General features: G+C 38.2%; 1 protein-coding gene across 1 annotated transcript; it reads left to right on the top strand.

Annotated features, from left to right (window-relative positions):
* Positions 1 to 2,432: 2,432 nt before the first annotated feature.
* Positions 2,433 to 18,771, top strand: LOC121944424 (AP-3 complex subunit sigma-1). The gene is made up of 6 exons (XM_042488207.1): positions 2,433 to 2,715; positions 7,788 to 7,879; positions 9,519 to 9,630; positions 9,764 to 9,835; positions 10,602 to 10,709; positions 17,939 to 18,771. The coding sequence occupies exons 1-6, from the start codon at positions 2,647 to 2,649 to the stop codon at positions 18,065 to 18,067; spliced, it is 582 nt and encodes a 193-aa protein (XP_042344141.1). The 5' UTR covers positions 2,433 to 2,646; the 3' UTR covers positions 18,068 to 18,771.
* Positions 18,772 to 19,191: the final 420 nt, after the last annotated feature.

The following is a 19,191-nucleotide window of genomic DNA, read 5'->3' as shown; positions in this document are numbered from 1 at the left end:
CTTTTTGTGAGCCCTCTCTTCAGAAACTCAGTCATCAACACACACTGTCCACGGTGTGTGCACAGCAGAAGCTCACAAACAAGTGATGGAAAAGACAAACGTGGGAAAAATAAGTTTGAATGGTATTAAGAAATGTTTTGACAAACACAAGATCTTGTTTGCTGGCACATAACCTGTTGAGTATGGTTTATTTTAAGGCCTTTAATCAGGCTTGTTTTGGTTGAATTAAGTCAAGAGAATTTACTTTATGAAAGAACAGACACACTGAGGAAGTCACCCAAACTCTTTATGGGAATTTCTTGATACGCAAAGGAATGAAAATATTAACTATTCTGAATCTAATCTAAAAGGGAACATCAGAAGAAAGTGGTTCATTAACACTGAAGACACATATTGGTTTACTCAAGTCAACAGAGCATTAATTTGTGTCCCAGTCCCCCTCACTCAGGAATCCTGTCAAACCAAACAAGATAATCTGGTGATGGATAATAAAGACACACAGGTTTGGTGGGTGTGAGGTTGGAAAACAACCAATTTTGGCCTTGTTGTTTGATGGGAAACCATTCAATCAAATAATAGTAAGTAAAAGTAAAAGTAAAAGTAGTAAAACTTAGTAAAAGTAATATGTTATAGATAAACATTATCGTATGAGTAAAATGTAAGTGTTAGAAGTTTAAAAAATTTAACTGCCACACTTGTGGTTGACGGTTGTAGCTCAGTGAGTAATTTCCCTCTGATATTTGATATGTCAGCATTAGACTAAAAAAAGCTTTTTTAAGATGTACAAATCAGATACCATTAGTCAGACAGAGGGAGAGCTGCTCCTCTAAGTAATTATGAGTAAGTATGAGCTAACAATTTGTTGTGGTGCTAGCTCCACCCGCCACAGCCTTCAAAGAAATGAAGAGTTTATGAACAAAAACAACAGTCAGTGGAATCTTGTATAGCAGCTCAGGTTATTGTGGGTCACACATGAGACAAATTAAATGTGCAAAGTGTGTTTTTGCCTGCTGTTGAGCGTGTTGGCTCAGAAAAGCAATGTATCAAATACAACTGCAGATGTCAGAGTGCTCATTTGGCACTTGAAGTTTAATGTTTTGCTCTTTTCTAAGAACAGTGGATGAACTGAAAGGAAACTGCTTGAGTAGGAACAACACTTTTATCACATTTTTCAGTCATGAATAAGTCAAAAGTGTCTCCATATTACTGGTTACCACAGGTTAGGCTTCAAACCACAGATGACAATCAAGCAGGTGTCAAAAATCAACTCAGGCTTAAAATGAGATTTGGGCCATCATGTTAAAAAGTGGAGACTGTTTTATTTTTTGCATCAGTGGTGTGTTTTCCTCTGAGCTGCCACATCATCAATACCAGATGAACTGTTGCTCCATCTTGTGGCTTAAACTTAGAAATATTTCACAGCTTGTACCAGTGATATTAAGATGATGCTCTGTCATGACAGTAAATGTACTAATATCTTACTAGCTTTTTGTATTTAAATCAATGTTGCTGCTAATCACTGACATATCCCAGGCTGTCCGTAGCATGCAGTAAATTTAAAATAATTCATTTTTTTGTGTTTGTTTTTTTTTTCATCTAAAAACAAAGTGGCATTATGACAAAAACCTGGCATTTAAAGGGTTAAAATTTTGAAAATTAATGAATATTTGATATTTATGATTAAGTTAAAAAATAACTCAGTGAAGGTAAAAAATAAAATTAATGTATTATATCTTTAAAGCTTGATTTTGAAAAGTGCATTTTGTGCGCAGAGCGATTAAACCAGTGTGTGTAATAGCCTATTAAAGCCTGGGCTCTAAGGGTTAATAAATCAATTATACTCTTTTTAGGCAGTTGCATTCCTACAGATTTTATGTGGGACCCTGGGACGCGGAGGGTGGGTGGGAGAAAAAATGTAACAAATTATGTCTTTAACGTTCATTATAGACGCATATACATACTATACCACATGCTTAATTACTGTTGTTATTGATGTTGTTATCTAACATATTTGTTATTAGTTAGGCATCATTAGCATTATTTTTTCTGTTCTTCCTGTATTTTAAATTTTTAATAAATTAGAAAAGAAAGTTTTTTAGGCGGAAGCTTTACATAAGCCCTTTGGGTTTTTTGCCTCTCCCTGCACTGTATATTACCTGTCTTTCTTGTTATTTTTTCTTTGTATATTTTAAACTGTGCAAAATGAATAAATACAAATATATGGCAACATACCTGTTAAAATGAATACACAGCCCACGTTCATAAAAAAGAAAACACTTCTGTGGTGTTATTACGCCGCTGCCTGGATGATCCCAGTATCACGCTCAGAGACACAGTAAATCCACCTAATCACTTTGTGTCCCTGTGCGGTTTGCAGCGCAGGACGGCGGAGGTTTGAGCCATCGCGGCTGCTGTAGCAGAAGGAGGAGGAGAGCATGACTGGTCCTTTGACGTGGAATATTTCCCTAAAGAGACGATGGAGGAGTAGCAGCGTGTTGCTCGAAGCTATCCCGTATTAACCTTCAATCGAGACGGGTTTTAGCCGTGAACCCCACTCGGAGCTGGGTTCACGGGAGCTGACAGACAGCAGTCTTTGACAGACTGACCTCTTCCTGCTCCCCCGCCTCCCTCCGCTCAGCTACAATCATGATAAAAGCCATTTTAATATTCAACAACCACGGCAAACCGAGGCTTTCTAAATTCTACGAGCATTATGTGAGTAGCATGCCATTTATTCACACATTTTATCGATTATAGAGGCTTTAATGGGCGGAAATGGTTTAAACATATCAAGCTGTGGCTGTTTGGATACTTTGTTTGATATTTTTCTTACACAAACAGCTTGAAAATGCGTCCGTGCAACATTGTTTCAAACTGTTTGAATGAGGTGCGTGTACTTCACAACCGCCCCGTGATGTGCTGTTGTTTCACTCTGACCCGGGTGTGTAATCTGTCAGCCTGAGCCATGCTGTCCTTTCTCAAATATGAATAATTAAACGCGTGCAAGCCGACGCGAGGCTATCACATCCCCGCGAGCCTGTGTGTACAGGACGGTGCCCACTTGTGATGTCGAGTCCAGCTGCTGCTGGTGGTGATGGACACAGGGAAGTGAGTTCACTCTGTTTGTGTCACATGACTTTAATAACGCCCTTGTGAGCGTCTCGTGCTCAGTCCAGCAGCCGCTCACTGGTTCGGCTGTCATTAGCTGAGTGTGGTTTCCTGTTGCACCCATGAGACCGACTGTGCCTGCTCTGCCAGGAGCCCGTAAGCTTCATGCAGGTAGCAGCTCACAGCTTATGTAATATCCTTTGCTGGGAGGCTGTGTTGGCTTGTTTTCATAATTGGATTTATATCTCAAGGTTGGCTGCATGCCCCCTCTTTAATATTGTTGCTACAATAGCAAGGTGACTAAGAACAAGCAGCACGATTAATTGCAGAGTATTTTATTATCAGATAATAATTTTAGTCATTTCTCAAGTAACATTGGCAAACATTTGCAGTTGTCCGCTTCTATTAATGTAAAGAGGTTTCTTTGTGGTGGAAACTAACTCAGTACAACATCAGTATTAGGGGTCGACAGATATTGGTTTTAATGGGCCGATACTGATTAAAGTGATTATTAGTATTTAATGAGACCGTATAGACGTGCATTTACAATAAGGATGAAAATCTTTTTTGTCAATCTTTAGAATTTTCATTATAACAAACTCCAACACAAACGTTTGTTTAAATGCATTTAGCAAATGTTTAATCAAAACTGAATCTTTCAACATTACATACAGCAGGTTCCCAGCAACTTTTTTTTTTAATAAACTCAAGTGAAAATTTCAAATAAAAATACCTTCCCAAGGTTTTACACAGCAAAAGTTCCTCCCATTCTGATACTTTATTTGCACTTTTTAATTAATTAATTTTATCGTTGATTTTCATTAAAATAAATGCAGATACAGCTAATAGGAAAAATGCAAAATATTGGCCCTGATAGTTGGCCGGGATAATCTGTCGACCCCAATCAGTACAAATTTTAGATACTTTTACTCGAGTATTTCCTTATTCTTTGCTAATTTATACTTCTACTGCACTACAACTCAGAGGCAAATAGTGTATTTATTACTTATTATTATTACCACATTTATTTGATGATTTAAAGGAACAGCGTGTAAGATTTAGGGGGATTTAGTGGCATCTATAGCAGTGAGAATTGCAGAATAAACTCAGTAGAGGTCTTAAGTGTTCATTGTTCAGGATGTTTTTACTGGGACTTACCAATTATCCGCAGAGATCTCTTCCTCTGAAAATAAAAAGACCAGATGATTAAACTGGTAAAACACTAAATAAAGCAGTTTCAACTTTACAAATCTCCTTTTCTTCTATGCTGTTTTGCAGTTATTATATATATTCCATTTCTGCAAGTGTGGCCCCCTAAATCCTACATGATGGCCCTTTAAGTTACTTGTTACTTTGCAGATTCAGATGATGTTATGATGTGTTCTTACAAGCTACTCAGCTATAATTAAAATGAGCTTCACCTTTACCTGCTGAAACATTAAAGCTATGCATACACATCATACACAGTTATAATCCTGTACACATTATGCTGGAATGGGCTACTCTGCATGATGAGTACATGTACTTTTGGTACTTCAGGTATCTTTTTAGGCTAATACATTTGCACCTAGGACTTTTATTTATAACAGTATATTTTACACTGTTATCAAGAACAAGATCTAAGTACTTCTTTCACTACTGGAACTTATTTTCTTTGGATTTTTTTTAGGGCAGCAATAAGTGTTTTCCTTATCAGTTAATCTTCTGATTATTTTCTCAGTCAGTTGGTCTAGATCCCATAATATGTGAAAATGTCTGTTTGGGTTTTTTTTGTCAGTGCATTACACAAAAATATTCAGTTTACTATCATCAAAAGACAAAAAGGTTTGCCAGGTGTTTGGCATTTTTACATGCTCAATCATTCAAACAGTTAATCGGTTATTAAACGAGTTTCTGATCTAGAATTTGGACAGCAGGTTGGGTAAAACGAAACATTTAAAGATGATCACTTGTGGCTGTGGGAAACAGTGATGGGACTTTCAAAAGTTTATTAGCAATTCATTGAAAAAAAGCTCAGAGCTGCTCCCTCCACTAAAAAAACACGAGGCAGGACAGCGTTGCTTTATGCAGCATGTTGCAGTTTCTGTTCATTGAGATGCGTGTGGACGTGTTTGTATTTCAGGAGGACACATTAAAATTGATTGGATTATACAAAGTCTGTGTTAGACACCATCTGTTATATTAAAAGCTGTGGAGGTGTCCGCTTACTGCCTGGCATGGTATAATGTTTCACACATAGCGCTGGCTGCAGAAACAGTTTTTAGCCGTCAGTTTGTTTAAGTTATGTTATGAACTTGTTCTGCTGCGTAGGTTGTAATGCTTCATTGTTCAAAGAAATCTAATTTACACAGGAAGTGACAATGTAAGAGCTGTAAGTCTTTGTCTAACACTTAACTTAATCCCCTATTTAATATTCCTAAACTGTATATAACCATTGAACAAATGCTTTGTACTACACTGTTATGCAGTTTTAAGCCACAGCAGCAGTCTGCAGTGAAGATAAAGAGAAGAGACACAGCGGAGAGAGATGCATCTGACATTTAACAAAAGCCCCGAGGCTCAGTTGTTCAGAAGTAATCTGATTGGATTTCTGCTATCAGAACTGATCACATTGTGAAAATGGATTGTTCAAAAGAAAAAAAAAGATTCATAAATCAGATTAGATCATGTAATCCAGTTTTGGTTTTGATCTGGATCAAATCCCCATTTTGTTTCGTTTTAGTAGGATTGGGATACCTTTGATCCAAAGGCTCGGGATTATCCTGATCCCAGCAGAAGGGTGGATTCAGGGTGGATTTAAGTAACAAAATGTAATAAAACGTTTAAACTGGTCAAATATATACTGTATATACATACATTTTGCACTTGATTTGTTTAATCAACGCAGTGATAAAGTAGATACAGTAAAGTGAAACAGCCCAATACTGCAAATCACAAATGTCCTCAGAGGGCTTTAAAACATACGATACACTCTGTCCTTGGATCCTCGCAGTCAATAGGAAAAAACTCCTCCAAAAAGCCTTTAACAAGTAAAAAAATAGAAGAAACGTCAAGAGGAGAAACTGAGGAAGGATCGCTCTCTCAGGATGGACAGACGTGCAATAGATACAGATGAGATCAACATAATGAAATTACAGAATAGACAATCCATAGAAAAAGAAAGACAGAAAAAGAATCTTGTCTCCATAAACAGTCCTCAAATAGCTGCCACTGTGAAACAAAAATTAATAAATTTTAACATTAATTCATCACTTTGTATTTATTACAATGAAACAGTCAAAAGTAGTTTTTATCAATTGCATCCCCCATGCTGTTTTCTGTCTCTTTGAATAAAAACTCTTAAAGCGACCCCATGCTGGCTGTTTTACCTTTTGTTCTTTACAAAGTTGTGTTACACTCATTATCTGGATTTGGTATTTTTTAAAAGTTTGTATCTGGATCAGGATCAATCCAATACAATGTTGCTCTGATAAACCGGCACAAAGATGGATTATGTGATCCCTGGACAAAAAAGTCATGTTTTATGTTACAGTTAACACAAAGGCAAAATGAAATTGTCCTTCAATTTTGGTTATTAGAAAATTGGTCTTAAACTTAACTCCGAGTGGCATTAAAGAAGTTTCTTTCCTTAAGCTTCAGGAACACTGTTCTTTTACAGATTTCATTTTTTGAACAACTGGTCAGAATCACACCGGGGATGTGGTCATATTATATGTTTCTTAACCATAAGGCCGCCTGTACGCCACTGAATTTCACATATAATGTGTCCTACAGTGAAATCAGGGAACACAGACGTCACTGCTTTTCACACCTGAACCAGAACCTCGAGGTATCTTGCAGGTTTATATGGTCAAACAGATGCTGCTATTTTTTCATTCTTATAGCTGTATCATTAAACTGTGAGTACTGTATCCCTGCTAGTCTCATGCTACGAGTCACATGACTGATTCAGCCGTCCAGCCAGCTGCATTCTGGGCAGCCTCCGCTCTCCTTGTGCTCACTGACCTGTTATGCACCTCGGGAGGACATTAGCACCCTTTGGTGAGGCCGACTCTGTGTTAGAGCTGCATGCAACAAGATTTTCACCACCGTTGTTCACTATGGATTGACAACTTTAAGATTAAAAACCTCAGACCATATGTTTTGGGATGCTCCCTCCTGGATGTGAAATATGTTTAATCCCTGAAACCACCTAATGCAGATGTCTGATATTAATAAACCGGATGAAAGTTGAATCTGGTTTGGTGCTGTGGGATTTTTGCCCACTATTAGTTCAGGAAATCTTCCACTGTGAGTCCACTCCTGAAGCCTTTTAGTGCTTGCAAACATGCCCACGGATATTTGAGGTTTTAAACAGAATCGTATCCATTAGCAAACAATAAGATGAGCCTGCCTTGGTTCAGCTTGTACAATGTCATCATCGCCTGTGTAGCCTGTGGGCATTAGTGTATGTTTACATATGACAAAGAGAAAAGTTAGTGCATAAATCATGCTTTTTCACCCAGAACTAATGCATGTATTCAATAAAAAAAGAGACGAGGGGAACCATTAATTTTCCCACTAACCCTTTCTTCCGGCTAGAAAGTAATGAAATGGCTCACTGGAAGCAATTAAGTGCACAAACAACACATTATTTACTATCTTCTCCTTGTGTAACAATCTCTGTCTCTTTATTGCAGACTGAAGACACAGAGCAACAGATCATCAGGGAAACCTTCCACTTGGTCTCGAAAAGAGATGAGAACGTCTGTAATTTCCTGGAAGGTGGAATGTAAGTTGTGAGCGTATTTAGCTCGGCGTGTTAGTGCATGAGCAAGTGTGGAAGTAGATACTCCAGTAGATCATTTACTTTGATGCAGCATCACATGAATTCATTTCACACAGTAAAGGAAAGCTCAAAGGCCTTTGTGAACGACAATCGATAGTAACAGTGTTTGTCTGAAGTTCATTCATCATTCATGAATGAGGAACCAACGAGGTGTCGTTTTACATTGGGAAACTTTATGCTCGCACTTAACTGTTGCACTTCTTCCCTCTTAACTGTTGTTAAAACCATGGTTTTAAAAAGACGTTGTTGTGAGCAGTTTCATGTAGGAACTACTTTCTTTCTATCGAACTACAGCCACCAACCCATATCACTGTGCAGAAGAAAGTGTGCATCTAGGCAAGGCAGCTTTAATTGTACAGCACATTTTATACAACAGCGCAATTCAAAGCTCTTTACAGAGCGATGAACTATAAAACATATTAAAGGATAGAGAGAAAAGATATAAAAGGCAAAATTAATTACTAAATGGTGACAATTTTTAAAAAGAAAAATTTAAGATCTGCAAGACACGAGGTGCAGAGATAAAAAGTCAGGTTTAAAAATGAACTGGTTTACAGGGTGCCAGGTGAACTAGCAAACGTTACAGCTCAGTCACAGAGAACGCCATTTACGTTTTCATCTCGCACTGTCACAAGCACGAGCCTCCTGTCCATGAGTAGATGCATGCCTCCCTCTGTACGATGATACGGTTGACAGGTGTAGTTTAATAGACAGAAAATAGTTCCTATGTGAGACTGCTCATAACAAGGTCTATAGATTATCTTAAGTAACTGGGTCATTCAATGTAATTCAATTCGAGTAAGCTTTATTTTCATCTCGCTATACATTTAAATGCAGAGCAGAACGACAGAGCGTTTCTCAGAGATCTCAGGTGCAAAATATAAAAATGAAGAACAACATTTAACACTAAAAACAACCTGACTGTCAATAAAAACACCCTACAAAAAACACAGTCCCTTAAAAAAGTTCTGAATAAAATAGTTAAAAGGTGCCCAGCACAAGTATAGAAAAAAAGAGACATTGCTGTTGAGTTTTCCATTTTTTAATTTTTAATTTTTGGCGCTTTTTAGCACCACAAGCTGCCTGCCATCTAGTTCCATTATACTTAAGAGAAGACTCATTAACAGCACTACAGGTAAAAGACAAAATGTGTGATTTTGATTTTGGGTTCAACTGCTCCTTTTGACAACAACGTCACATCAACCAAAAGTCACTTTATTTGCATTTCCATGGGGGTGATTTCACGTGACTGGAGGGGTTACAACATTTCCTGTGGCTCAAGCCATTTTGCTGTGTAACACACTCACTGAGTTCAGACCCACTAAAGTCTGGATGAGCACTAACTTTCATATCTTCTCATGTTTCATCGTTCATCGTCCAATCTCTACATATGTTGATTCGTGACTAAAAACTTCCTGTTGTTTCTCTTTCTGTGTTCCTGTTTTGTCTTTGTCAGTGCAGAAGATCTTATGTAAATGTGCTGCAGCCTTTGACGTGATGATTGTAGTATTTTATATATCTGCATGTATTCACTCAGTCAGGAAGGTGTTATTGTGATGCCTCCTTGTCCTCTGTGTTTCAGGTTGATTGGAGGATCAGACTACAAGCTGATCTACAGACACTACGCCACACTCTACTTTGTGTTTTGTGTGGACTCCTCAGAGAGTGAACTAGGAATTTTAGACTTAATCCAGGTAAAAGCCTGGGAAACCTAAAGTGTTACTGCACATGTGGCAGTGTGCTTTCACTGTCTTTCTGCATTTGTTTGTGTTTCGCAATCATTGGCAAATATGTTTTTTATTTACATAAAATTCTCTCCACTCTCAGGTATTTGTGGAAACGCTGGACAAATGCTTTGAGAACGTCTGTGAGCTCGACTTAATTTTCCATGTAGACAAGGTAGGAAGCACTTTTGAATCTGTTTGTGATGTTACGTATTCATAAAACTGCTTTGATCCTTGAAAGCAGAAATTGGTTGTAATACTCTACCTGAGTCATTATTGCCTCATATTATAGTTTCACACTTATCTGATGACTTGTGTCTCGTGCTGTGAAATATTACCTCTTGTGACATTCTCACATGTTGAGTGACTTTCCAGATTTGCAATTGAGCAATTTGTACAGTCATCATTGGTTTTGTCAAATTACTATACATTTTTGGTTTTACAAGCCACCTAAGAAATAAAACCGGTGTCACTGTGTCACTCTTACAGCACATGAATTTTCTGGCAGTACATTTGAGGTCTTCCTCGTAAATTAACCACTGTAATCTCAGAGGATATTTGAAATTGTCTAGTACTAGCCCTAACCATGACCTCTATTTTCTAAACCTAACCACTTCCTCCCTTGACATGTCAACGTGATGAGTAGTCTTCTGGCCAATTAAAGCACACAGTAGTAGCCATAATATTGTGTTGTAGGGATGAATGTAAATAGCCAAATCGCTATAGTTTGACAATTTTCACCTGGATACGAATAGACACTCTATTATAATAATTACTTAAAAATGTTGTTATGTGTGCTTATATCTACATGATAGTGTGTTTTCTTTTTGTTTACTGCTTGTAAATGCTAAAGAGGGGGACTAGGAGCACATGCAAATCAATTTGACTGAAAAATTTTGTTTAACGATATTAAGATCTGATTCAAATCTCATTTTTCTCAGGTCCACAACATTCTGGCAGAGATGGTGATGGGCGGGATGGTCCTGGAGACCAACATGAATGAAATCATCACGCAGGTGGACGCCCAGAACAAGATGGAGAAGTCTGAGGTAAGTCCGACTCCTCTGTCCCGTCCACTGTTTGTATGACTTGAATTTACCTCCAGTACTCTCTGAGGTATCGTAAACAGTATGCAGGCATGTGTGCATGCTGCACCCTGCATGCTACTCTCCGGTGACCTTGCGGATGCTCCCGACCTACTCTTGAGTGTTTGTGCTCTTTTTTTCGGCCTCTCCTCTCTCGCTGCTGCACTGCTCTCAAACACAGGTCAAGACTCGACATATCCTCTCCTGTATCTCCTCAGTATAAAATACAGCATCATCACTTTTGTCATAAATATGGAGACGTAATGTAACCATCGTCCAGTGCATTTCCAGAATCTGTGACCACTGAATCTCTCAATCACCACATTATATATTTATATCACATAGATCTGACACATATTCATGGAAACAGGCTGGTTGTTTTACATTCGTATTATAAAAGAGGAGAATGTGAATTTTAATGCTTTTCCAATGTGTTACATCTGTAAGCCAGTGTCCTTGCTCAGATATTTGCTCTATGCAAGGACATTGCTTTGCTTCCCATATAGCTTCTGCCAGCAGATAAACATTCACTCACTTATCGGAAAGTTTTTATTCAGACAGACAGCCAGAGACAATTTCATGAAATCACTTTTTTTTTTTTGCATAATGTGGATTTTAGCCTCTTTTTGTCTTCAAATTGCTTACAACTCAATAATGTCCTAACATTGACACCGTGTTTTTGGGGAGTCCTTTCAACAGTGAGAAACGCTGACTCAAAGTCGCACAAATTTGTTGTATTTTGTGGCTCACACAACAAAGTGAAGGGTTGTAAATTTGTTTTTTTGACTGGCTGAGGTTAATTTTGTGCTCTAACATTTGAACTGAAGTGTTAACAAAGTACACTTTCTCTAATAATCTGACCTGCATTGTGTGCTTTTAACGACAGAATCTTCTTTTCGATTGATGTTCTGTAAGCAGAGTCTTCTACTGTTCTACAATCATCAGAGCTGCTCTGTCTTTCCCTCTTGGACCTACCCTCGACCGCAGTGTGTGTTTCTCACACTGACGCTAATTCAAAATGACATTGTCCATTTATAGGGCAGTGTCTGGGGAACAAGGAATGAGCTGTGCTCCTTCCAGACTGGCTAAAGACTGATTAAATGGTGTTTTTATATAAAACCTTCTCAATCAATACAGTTATTTCTGGCTATGAAGATGATTTGGGGCAAAGCTCCTGGATCATTTTTGGCTTTAAAGATGCGGTCTATGATAGGTCCTATCACTTTTTTTCTGTGGAGATAAACTGTAATTACTTTAATCTGCTTTAACATTCCTCATTCCTCTTTTTCCTGACCCTGTCTAGTTCTTTCCATTCTTCTCTCTCTTTACAGACGTTTATCTTTCAGTCTACCAGGCAGGACAGGTAGACACAGGTACTGCTAAATTTACAACCAAGTACTGTAACCTTAACTGAAGTTGACTCCCCCTCCTCGAGTCTCACCAAATGGCCCTTCATGTAATAGTAAACTGATGTCACTAACATACAGTAGGAATCTTTCATGGCAGACCCAAAAATGTCTCCTCTGGTGAATGTGTGTAATGGAAACAGCTGAAATTATAATGCAATCTACGACAACAGATTTTACAAAGTTCGTAAAGTTCAACTGCTGTTGGGACTGTGTCAGAAGTGGTTGTTAAGGTGGCAGTGCATTGTACATGCTGTCAGGTGTACCTGTTATATTGTCCACCCGCTGTAGTTTAAATGAATATAAATCTAGCAGACTGGAGAGGCTACTGAAGTTTTTTAAACTGTCTTGAAAGGCCATTTTTTAAATATCGTAACCCAATCTTATCTTCACCCAATTTCAGAAGATATGTTATATATTTAATGTAATTTGTCTCATGCTGTGATAATCACCTAAAATGATGCAGCGAATTAAAGGAGAAGTTTGATATTTTGGGGTATATGCTCTTTCACTTCCTTCAGAGAGTTAGATGAGAAAATCGATGCAGCTTACACATCTGTACAGTAGCTACTGAGCCAGGAGTCTTGTTCATGAGTGAGGGTGAAATGCAGCGCGCGGTGGGCAGGTGAGGTGTCAGCAGTGATGCGCGTGTTGCAGCGTATCCTCATAATGACGAGGGAGGTGAGCCGGAAAGCGAAGGTCTCGATTTACTGGTCTGTCTATGTTCAGAACCAGAATCAGAATCAAAATACTTTTATTTTCAGTGTACAGGTATACAGAAAAAAATGAGTTGTGCTACCTGAGTGCAGCTCATAAAAATAAAAATAAAAGACTAAAATAAACACTAAAAGCAATGAATTAAAAGACTCTCACACACACACCAGTTCAAACATACATGCTCAGTACCTGTATATGCATAGACATGAAAAGCAATACAGAAAAAACAGTCGGGAGTCTGTGGTGCTTTTGGGTCCAGTGTGGTGATGACTTTGGGGTTAAAACTGTTCATGAGTCTATTTTTGTATACTTTGATTAACCTTTAGTTTTCTAACCTTCATCTTTGAGTAGTCACTGAAAGACAGATTTCGGATAGTGGTCAAAATGAGTTTCCTCCTTAGGGTGAGTGGGGTCAGCCTTAGAGTTAGTGTGAGGAGCTCAGACTTCATCAGGATGCCTCCCAGGGGCCTTCTTTTAGAGGTTTTTTGGGGCACGTCAACTGGTGGGAGGCCTGGGGCAGATCCAGAACCTGCCAGAGGGATTGTGTATCTCATCTGGCCTGGGAATGCCTCAGGATTCCCCATGAGGAGCTAGATAACGTTGCTGAGAAGAGGGAAGTCTAGATTAACTTGCTCAGCATGCTGCCCTGTGACCGAGCCCTGGATAAGCTGATGAAAATGGATAGATGGAGCTTGCCTGGCTCTGTAACAAAATCTGCCTAATAGCAGCTCAAAAGCCTGTTAATAAACAGTTTATATCTTGTTTGATTCATCATTACAAAAAAAGTGTATAATGTACAACTTGTCGTTTTGGGGGGTTTATATATTCCTTGGCCTGAACCAGTTCTCTAATGTGCAATTTATTGACACATCCACAAGTGTTAATGTCTGATGATGTGAATAAGGACATCCTGTTTTCTTATATTTAATATGTATATATATAATATATTTTGTTATATATATAATATATTATTTAGCCATATGAAAAGTATGACGGCCATTGGCCTGAAGTTATTTTTTATGTGCTGAGTGGTATTTCCTATAAAATTTTGTAACTTGCATACATTTCTATACACGTCTGGGTAAAAATACCTGGTATGTGTTATTTTTTTGTACGTGTTTTTCTGTGCATGTACTGTTTTAAACAGCTAAAACATGTATTTGTAGAAATTGTGTATTTATCTCGTGTAATGTATTTGAGGGGACTTGATATTTTTTTTTTTTTTTGACCTGTAACACCATGTGACTGTCACGTGACCAGCTTTGGTATTTAAAGATGCCGCCTTTTCATATCAAACGAAGGCTGAAGAAGAGCGTGAGCTTGAAACATCGCTTGTGGATGTGACAATAAATTGTAGATAAAGGAGCAACACTTTGACACAAAAAGGAAGTCCCTGATTCTGGCGAAGAAATTGTTTGTCACATAACCCCTGCAAAACGACAAATTGTTATTTTTACACTTTTTACACAGGTTTTTTGTACAGGTTGAACAATGATATATAACCTTTAGATGTATTCTTTTTTTTTAAATTATTTTTTGGACACAGCCACGTTAGCTGCTTCTCCCTGTTTCCAGTCTTTTTGCTGAGCTTAGATTATCAGCTGCTAGTTATGACAAAATTTTTACCATACAGACGTGATAGTGGTATCAAGTTTCTCATCCAGCTCTCGGCTTAAAAAAAAGTTTAGTTAATTATCCAAAATAATGAGCTATTCCTTTAAGGTCTTACCCTCTAAACAATTTGTAGTTTGCCTTAAATCAACAATAAAAGCCCTCTTTTGCAGACTTTTTATCCTGTTTTGGGGTTACTGCTCGAGCTCTTTAATAAGGATCTTACTCACATAGACCAGAGAATCAAGCTATTGTTGTGTTACACAGCTGGTGTTACTATTTTTGTACATATTAGTCATCCCGCATTTGATTAACAACCCGTTATTATGAGCTTGCACAGAGGGTCTCCCGGCTCCCCACTGTGAGGAAAAAATATCTCGAGTCTTACTCCCGAATGCTGAGCCCGTGTGCTGGACCAGCATTCCTCTTGGTTAACACCACGGTCATCTTTCCATCTAACACAAGTCTCCTTGATTCTTGGCAGAGGGAGGAATGCCCCACAAGACAAACGGTCCATTGAAATAACCTTGTGCAAATAAGTGAAGTGGATAAATCTGCATTCCAGACGTTCTTTACGTGTGTTATATCACTAAATGATTTCTAAGGCTATACTGGGTTTCTAACAGAGGCGATGGGGACATACAGTTCACTGTGGTTAAAGCCTTTTGGTCATTTTTGGGTCTGTCTGCCAAAGATTCAGTTGGGGGATCTCTAACCACACTGATTCTCAAATGTCTACTCACACTTGAGACAAAAACATCAAATCATTCACTCTCCATAGATGTGTTTTATGGTACTAAAAAGCTAAACTACTAGGCTTGGGCAGTGTCTGTTTTTCACACCTTGCTGACATTTCACCAGGGTATATGGTATATAACAACATTTGTGTCAAAAAAACATTACAGCTACCGGCGATAGAAGTCGTTCGCCCTTTTTACACAGCAATCACACTATAGGGCCACCATACAGTCCCTTCCTTATGCCTCCTTTGTGTTTTTACACAACCAAATGGCAGCGGCATCAATCCATCCCGGTGTGTAATTATAGATTGCATGCCGGTATCATGGAATCAAGAGAGTTGTGATGGGCGTGACATGAAACATAATAGTGTCGGCCTGTATTGTGACATATAAAAAAGGCATAATGCGTCAATCAATCACAATCATTCACAAGTCACAATCATTTACATTCTCTTATATGCCAGCTGATCTGAAGAGCTCCTGAATGTCATTGTTTTCAGAATTTGCGTATATTTGAAACTGCTGTTCTTTGTCTTTTTGGAGTTAGCTGCTAACTGCTGTCAGCTCTTTTAGATCTCCCACAATGGGTCACATTCATAACATGTCATCGACGTCCCACTCGTCCTGCCCATTGTCCCATCCTGCTGGCTGTCCTGTTAATACAGACAACATTTCAGCACTGTTACCTCCCGTGGTTGCTTAAAGGCAAGATCACTTGTACCCCATAGACAGAGCAGCGAGGCGGCATAACAGTGTGATTTTCCCGCCTCAAACATGCAGTGTAAAAGGGGCTATTGTAGCATATATGTCATTGTCTAGCCTACAATGCTGGGTTTCAAATATGCTATCAGTCTACTTAAGCAAGTCTTGCTGTGTTTAAATCCTAAAGGTTTATAGAATAACCAATAGTGCCCTTAATATTAAGACATGACACTTGATGCTGTGGCTGATACAGAAAGATCAGTGGGCTAAATGTAGCTGATGTGATATATATAAAAGTGGCTAATAAACTGCTTTTATAGTTAAAATAAGGAATCTGAAGATAAAGTTTTATGTAGTAATACTAATTCTGTAATGTTATCCCCAACACTTATAGTCGCCATCTTTCTCAGCTCAGCTGCCTGACGCCTGTGACACGCTGCATGCATGAGCCGTACTTGAAGACTACCTCGCTGAACTGCTTCAGCTGGCGCGCTTGCAGTGTGCACTGACAGAAATGATGCAGTGGCACTGCTGCAGAGATGCCTGCTGCTATAACTACTGTATTTCCACAGTTATAAGCTAAAATTCCGCTATTTTTTAAAGATCATTTTTGGGGGATTTCCCTTTATTAGAAAAGACAGATATAATAGCATAATTTGGGAAGAGAGGGAATGACATGCAGCACAGGCTGGTGTCAAAAACCTGCAGCTGCTGCTACAAGGACATAAAACTACAAATTTATGAAGCCGTGCAGCTACTGCATTGTCAGCAACGTGGTCTCGCAAATATTTCACAACAAAAAGCCTTGTGTTAACAGCTGAAGGGATTCTGTTGACACAAACGCTGTTAGAGGGCTTTTATTTGGAAAGGGAGATAGAAAAGGTTGAGTAAAATGGATATATTTGTATTTCTTCACATTTGTGACAGATAAAAACATTGAAACTGTAGTTAGAGGTGGTATAACATCAATATTACTACAACACATTGCCTCAAATCAATACAACATCTCTGAAATAGTTTAATAGAAAAAGGAGTGAGTGTATTTTGATGGCATCGAAAAATCGTATATTTTTTTGATTTTTTGATACCCTGATATACTGTAACACTGTGATACTGCCCAAGCCTGTAAACTACCTTTTTTACTTTCCTTTAAAACGCTACATTTTTCTCATAAAGTTTCACATTGAGATTCATTGTGTTAGAGTGAAGTGCCCCCTCTGTCCCTGACAATAGATTTCCCATTGTAGTTTAGTCCTACTATGTTTACAACCTTCTCATGTCATCAGTAGTTCAACATTCTAGATGTGGAAATGGCACAATAATCTCACAAATCTCTATATAGATAGCTGTTGTCATTTGTAGACTTTGCAGAAGTAATTTAACCCACTAGAAGTCCAGTATCACCTGTATTATTACAGCTAATATTATGTTGACATGTTTAAATTTGATGCACACATTCTATACATACCTATCTATCCAAACATCATTTCCGTCTTCACATCCAAATCCATTTTTTCTGCTTTACCCAATTCTTTCCTTGCATTTTTACCCTTATCGGTCCTCAAGAGTCCGGTGGGTTCACTTTCCAAGCAATGCTGCCTTTTGTCCATTTTATGAATGTCCAGTACTGCAGTACATCAAAATTAGTGAATGGTCTATTACAGTGTGTCCTCCGCACAGTTGATTCATAATTGGCTCTGGTTGTGATGTAAATCATTGTAGAACCAAATAATGCATGTGCATATGAAGCTATGAAGGCATCTGAATGTACATTTGCACATGTCGTCTGTCTCAGTAGCGGTCAGTGCTTTTGCATTTTGTCAGCAGTTGACTGTTTTGTGTCTAGTACTCTGTTTAGCACAGTGTGTCTTTGTGTGTGTGTGTGTGTGTGTGTGTGTGTGTGTCCAGTGTTCAGTGTTCAATGTGTTGTCGTGTACAGTTTTTTAATTCACTGATTTGTATCTTATCAACCCTCCGTGTGTGTTTTGTGTGTGTGTTTGTTTGTGTGTGTGTGTAGGCCGGTATTGCAGGAGCGCCTGCTCGTGCCGTATCAGCTGTAAAGAACATGAACCTCCCGGAAATGCCCAGAAACATCAACATTGGTGACATCAGCATAAAAGTGCCAAATTTACCCTCCTTCAAATAGTGGCAGCGAGATCCTGAGCCTGCAGGTGTCAGCCAATGTTTACCGTGATGCAATCTGTTTACCAAAACCTCAATTCACTAACTTTTATCAAAACTGTACATCTTGAAGGTACTGTGTGGTTTGACACTCCTTGTTCTGGTGTTTTCTCTTTGTTTTTCCTATTAAAGAAAATAATGTTTTACATGTTTTGTTTCTGTTGGAAGGAAAAATTAAGTATTTATTTATTTGTGGTACATTCCTTCTGCCTCGCTGGAGGTTTGCCCCTGATGTTCAGCTGCTGCAGTACAGATCTGTGTCAGTTTGCAACTGAAATTATTTTACCGACTTAAGTGTTTACTTAAAAGAGAAAGCTGGCAGGTGGTGATGTTTTGAGATGATTTCATTGGTTTGCTTATTCCAGAAAACCAGTCGGTGGTGGAAAGAGCATGAAACTATTTCAAATACCAACTCGAAACAGGTCCGCTAGAGTATTGAAAAACACACATTACAGCACCTTTGTAAAAATCAGTGCAAAGAATTACATTACAGATATGCTGTGCGACAGAAATATGGATATATATGCTGATATGATTTTTTTCTTTTCTTATTTGTATGCAAAATATTTTTAAATGATTTATCAAGTCTTATCAAATAAGTATCTTAATTTTAATCTGTGCATGATTTTTTTTCTCTTCTTTTTCAACATAATAAAGTGTCGAAACTCAGCCTTTGTGTTTGTCTTATTTAATCATGACTATAATCTTATATTTGTCGATATGCATTTCATACAGTACATTAACAAAATGGCCTAATGTGCAGCATGTCATCCCATCGGCCCTAGTGATGTTCCACTTAAAAGATATTGTTAGCAGCGCTGGATGTGGCCGGTAGTCACTGCAGGAGGGAAACATGTGGTGAAACATAACATTAGTATATTAGAGGGGCCTTTTTCAGATGTAGCCTAACTGATGACTGTTTTAAGGGATGAGAACTAGAGGGGCATAAGTGACATTTGACCAACTTTACAGGACAGCCAAAAAAAATAAAAATAAAAAAATAAATAATAACCATACTTTATCCAACTTTATGGATTTTAATTGTTAATATTACAATTTTAGAAACATCTTAATGACAATACACTCAAT

Source organism: Plectropomus leopardus, chromosome 6 (assembly GCF_008729295.1).
Source record: "Plectropomus leopardus isolate mb chromosome 6, YSFRI_Pleo_2.0, whole genome shotgun sequence".
Classification (NCBI taxonomy): Eukaryota; Metazoa; Chordata; class Actinopteri; order Perciformes; family Serranidae; genus Plectropomus; species Plectropomus leopardus.
This window is presented reverse-complemented; position numbering and strand designations above follow the sequence as displayed.

Excerpts from the sequence above, each read along its gene's own strand:
- LOC121944424 (XM_042488207.1), top strand. The coding sequence starts at position 2,647 with ATGATAAAAGCCATTTTAATATTCAACAACCACGGCAAACCGAGGCTT. Across the intron at positions 7,880-9,518 it reads AATTTCCTGGAAGGTGGAAT|GTTGATTGGAGGATCAGACT; the intron begins GTAAGTTGTGAG and ends TCTGTGTTTCAG. Across the intron at positions 9,631-9,763 it reads GAATTTTAGACTTAATCCAG|GTATTTGTGGAAACGCTGGA; the intron begins GTAAAAGCCTGG and ends CTCCACTCTCAG.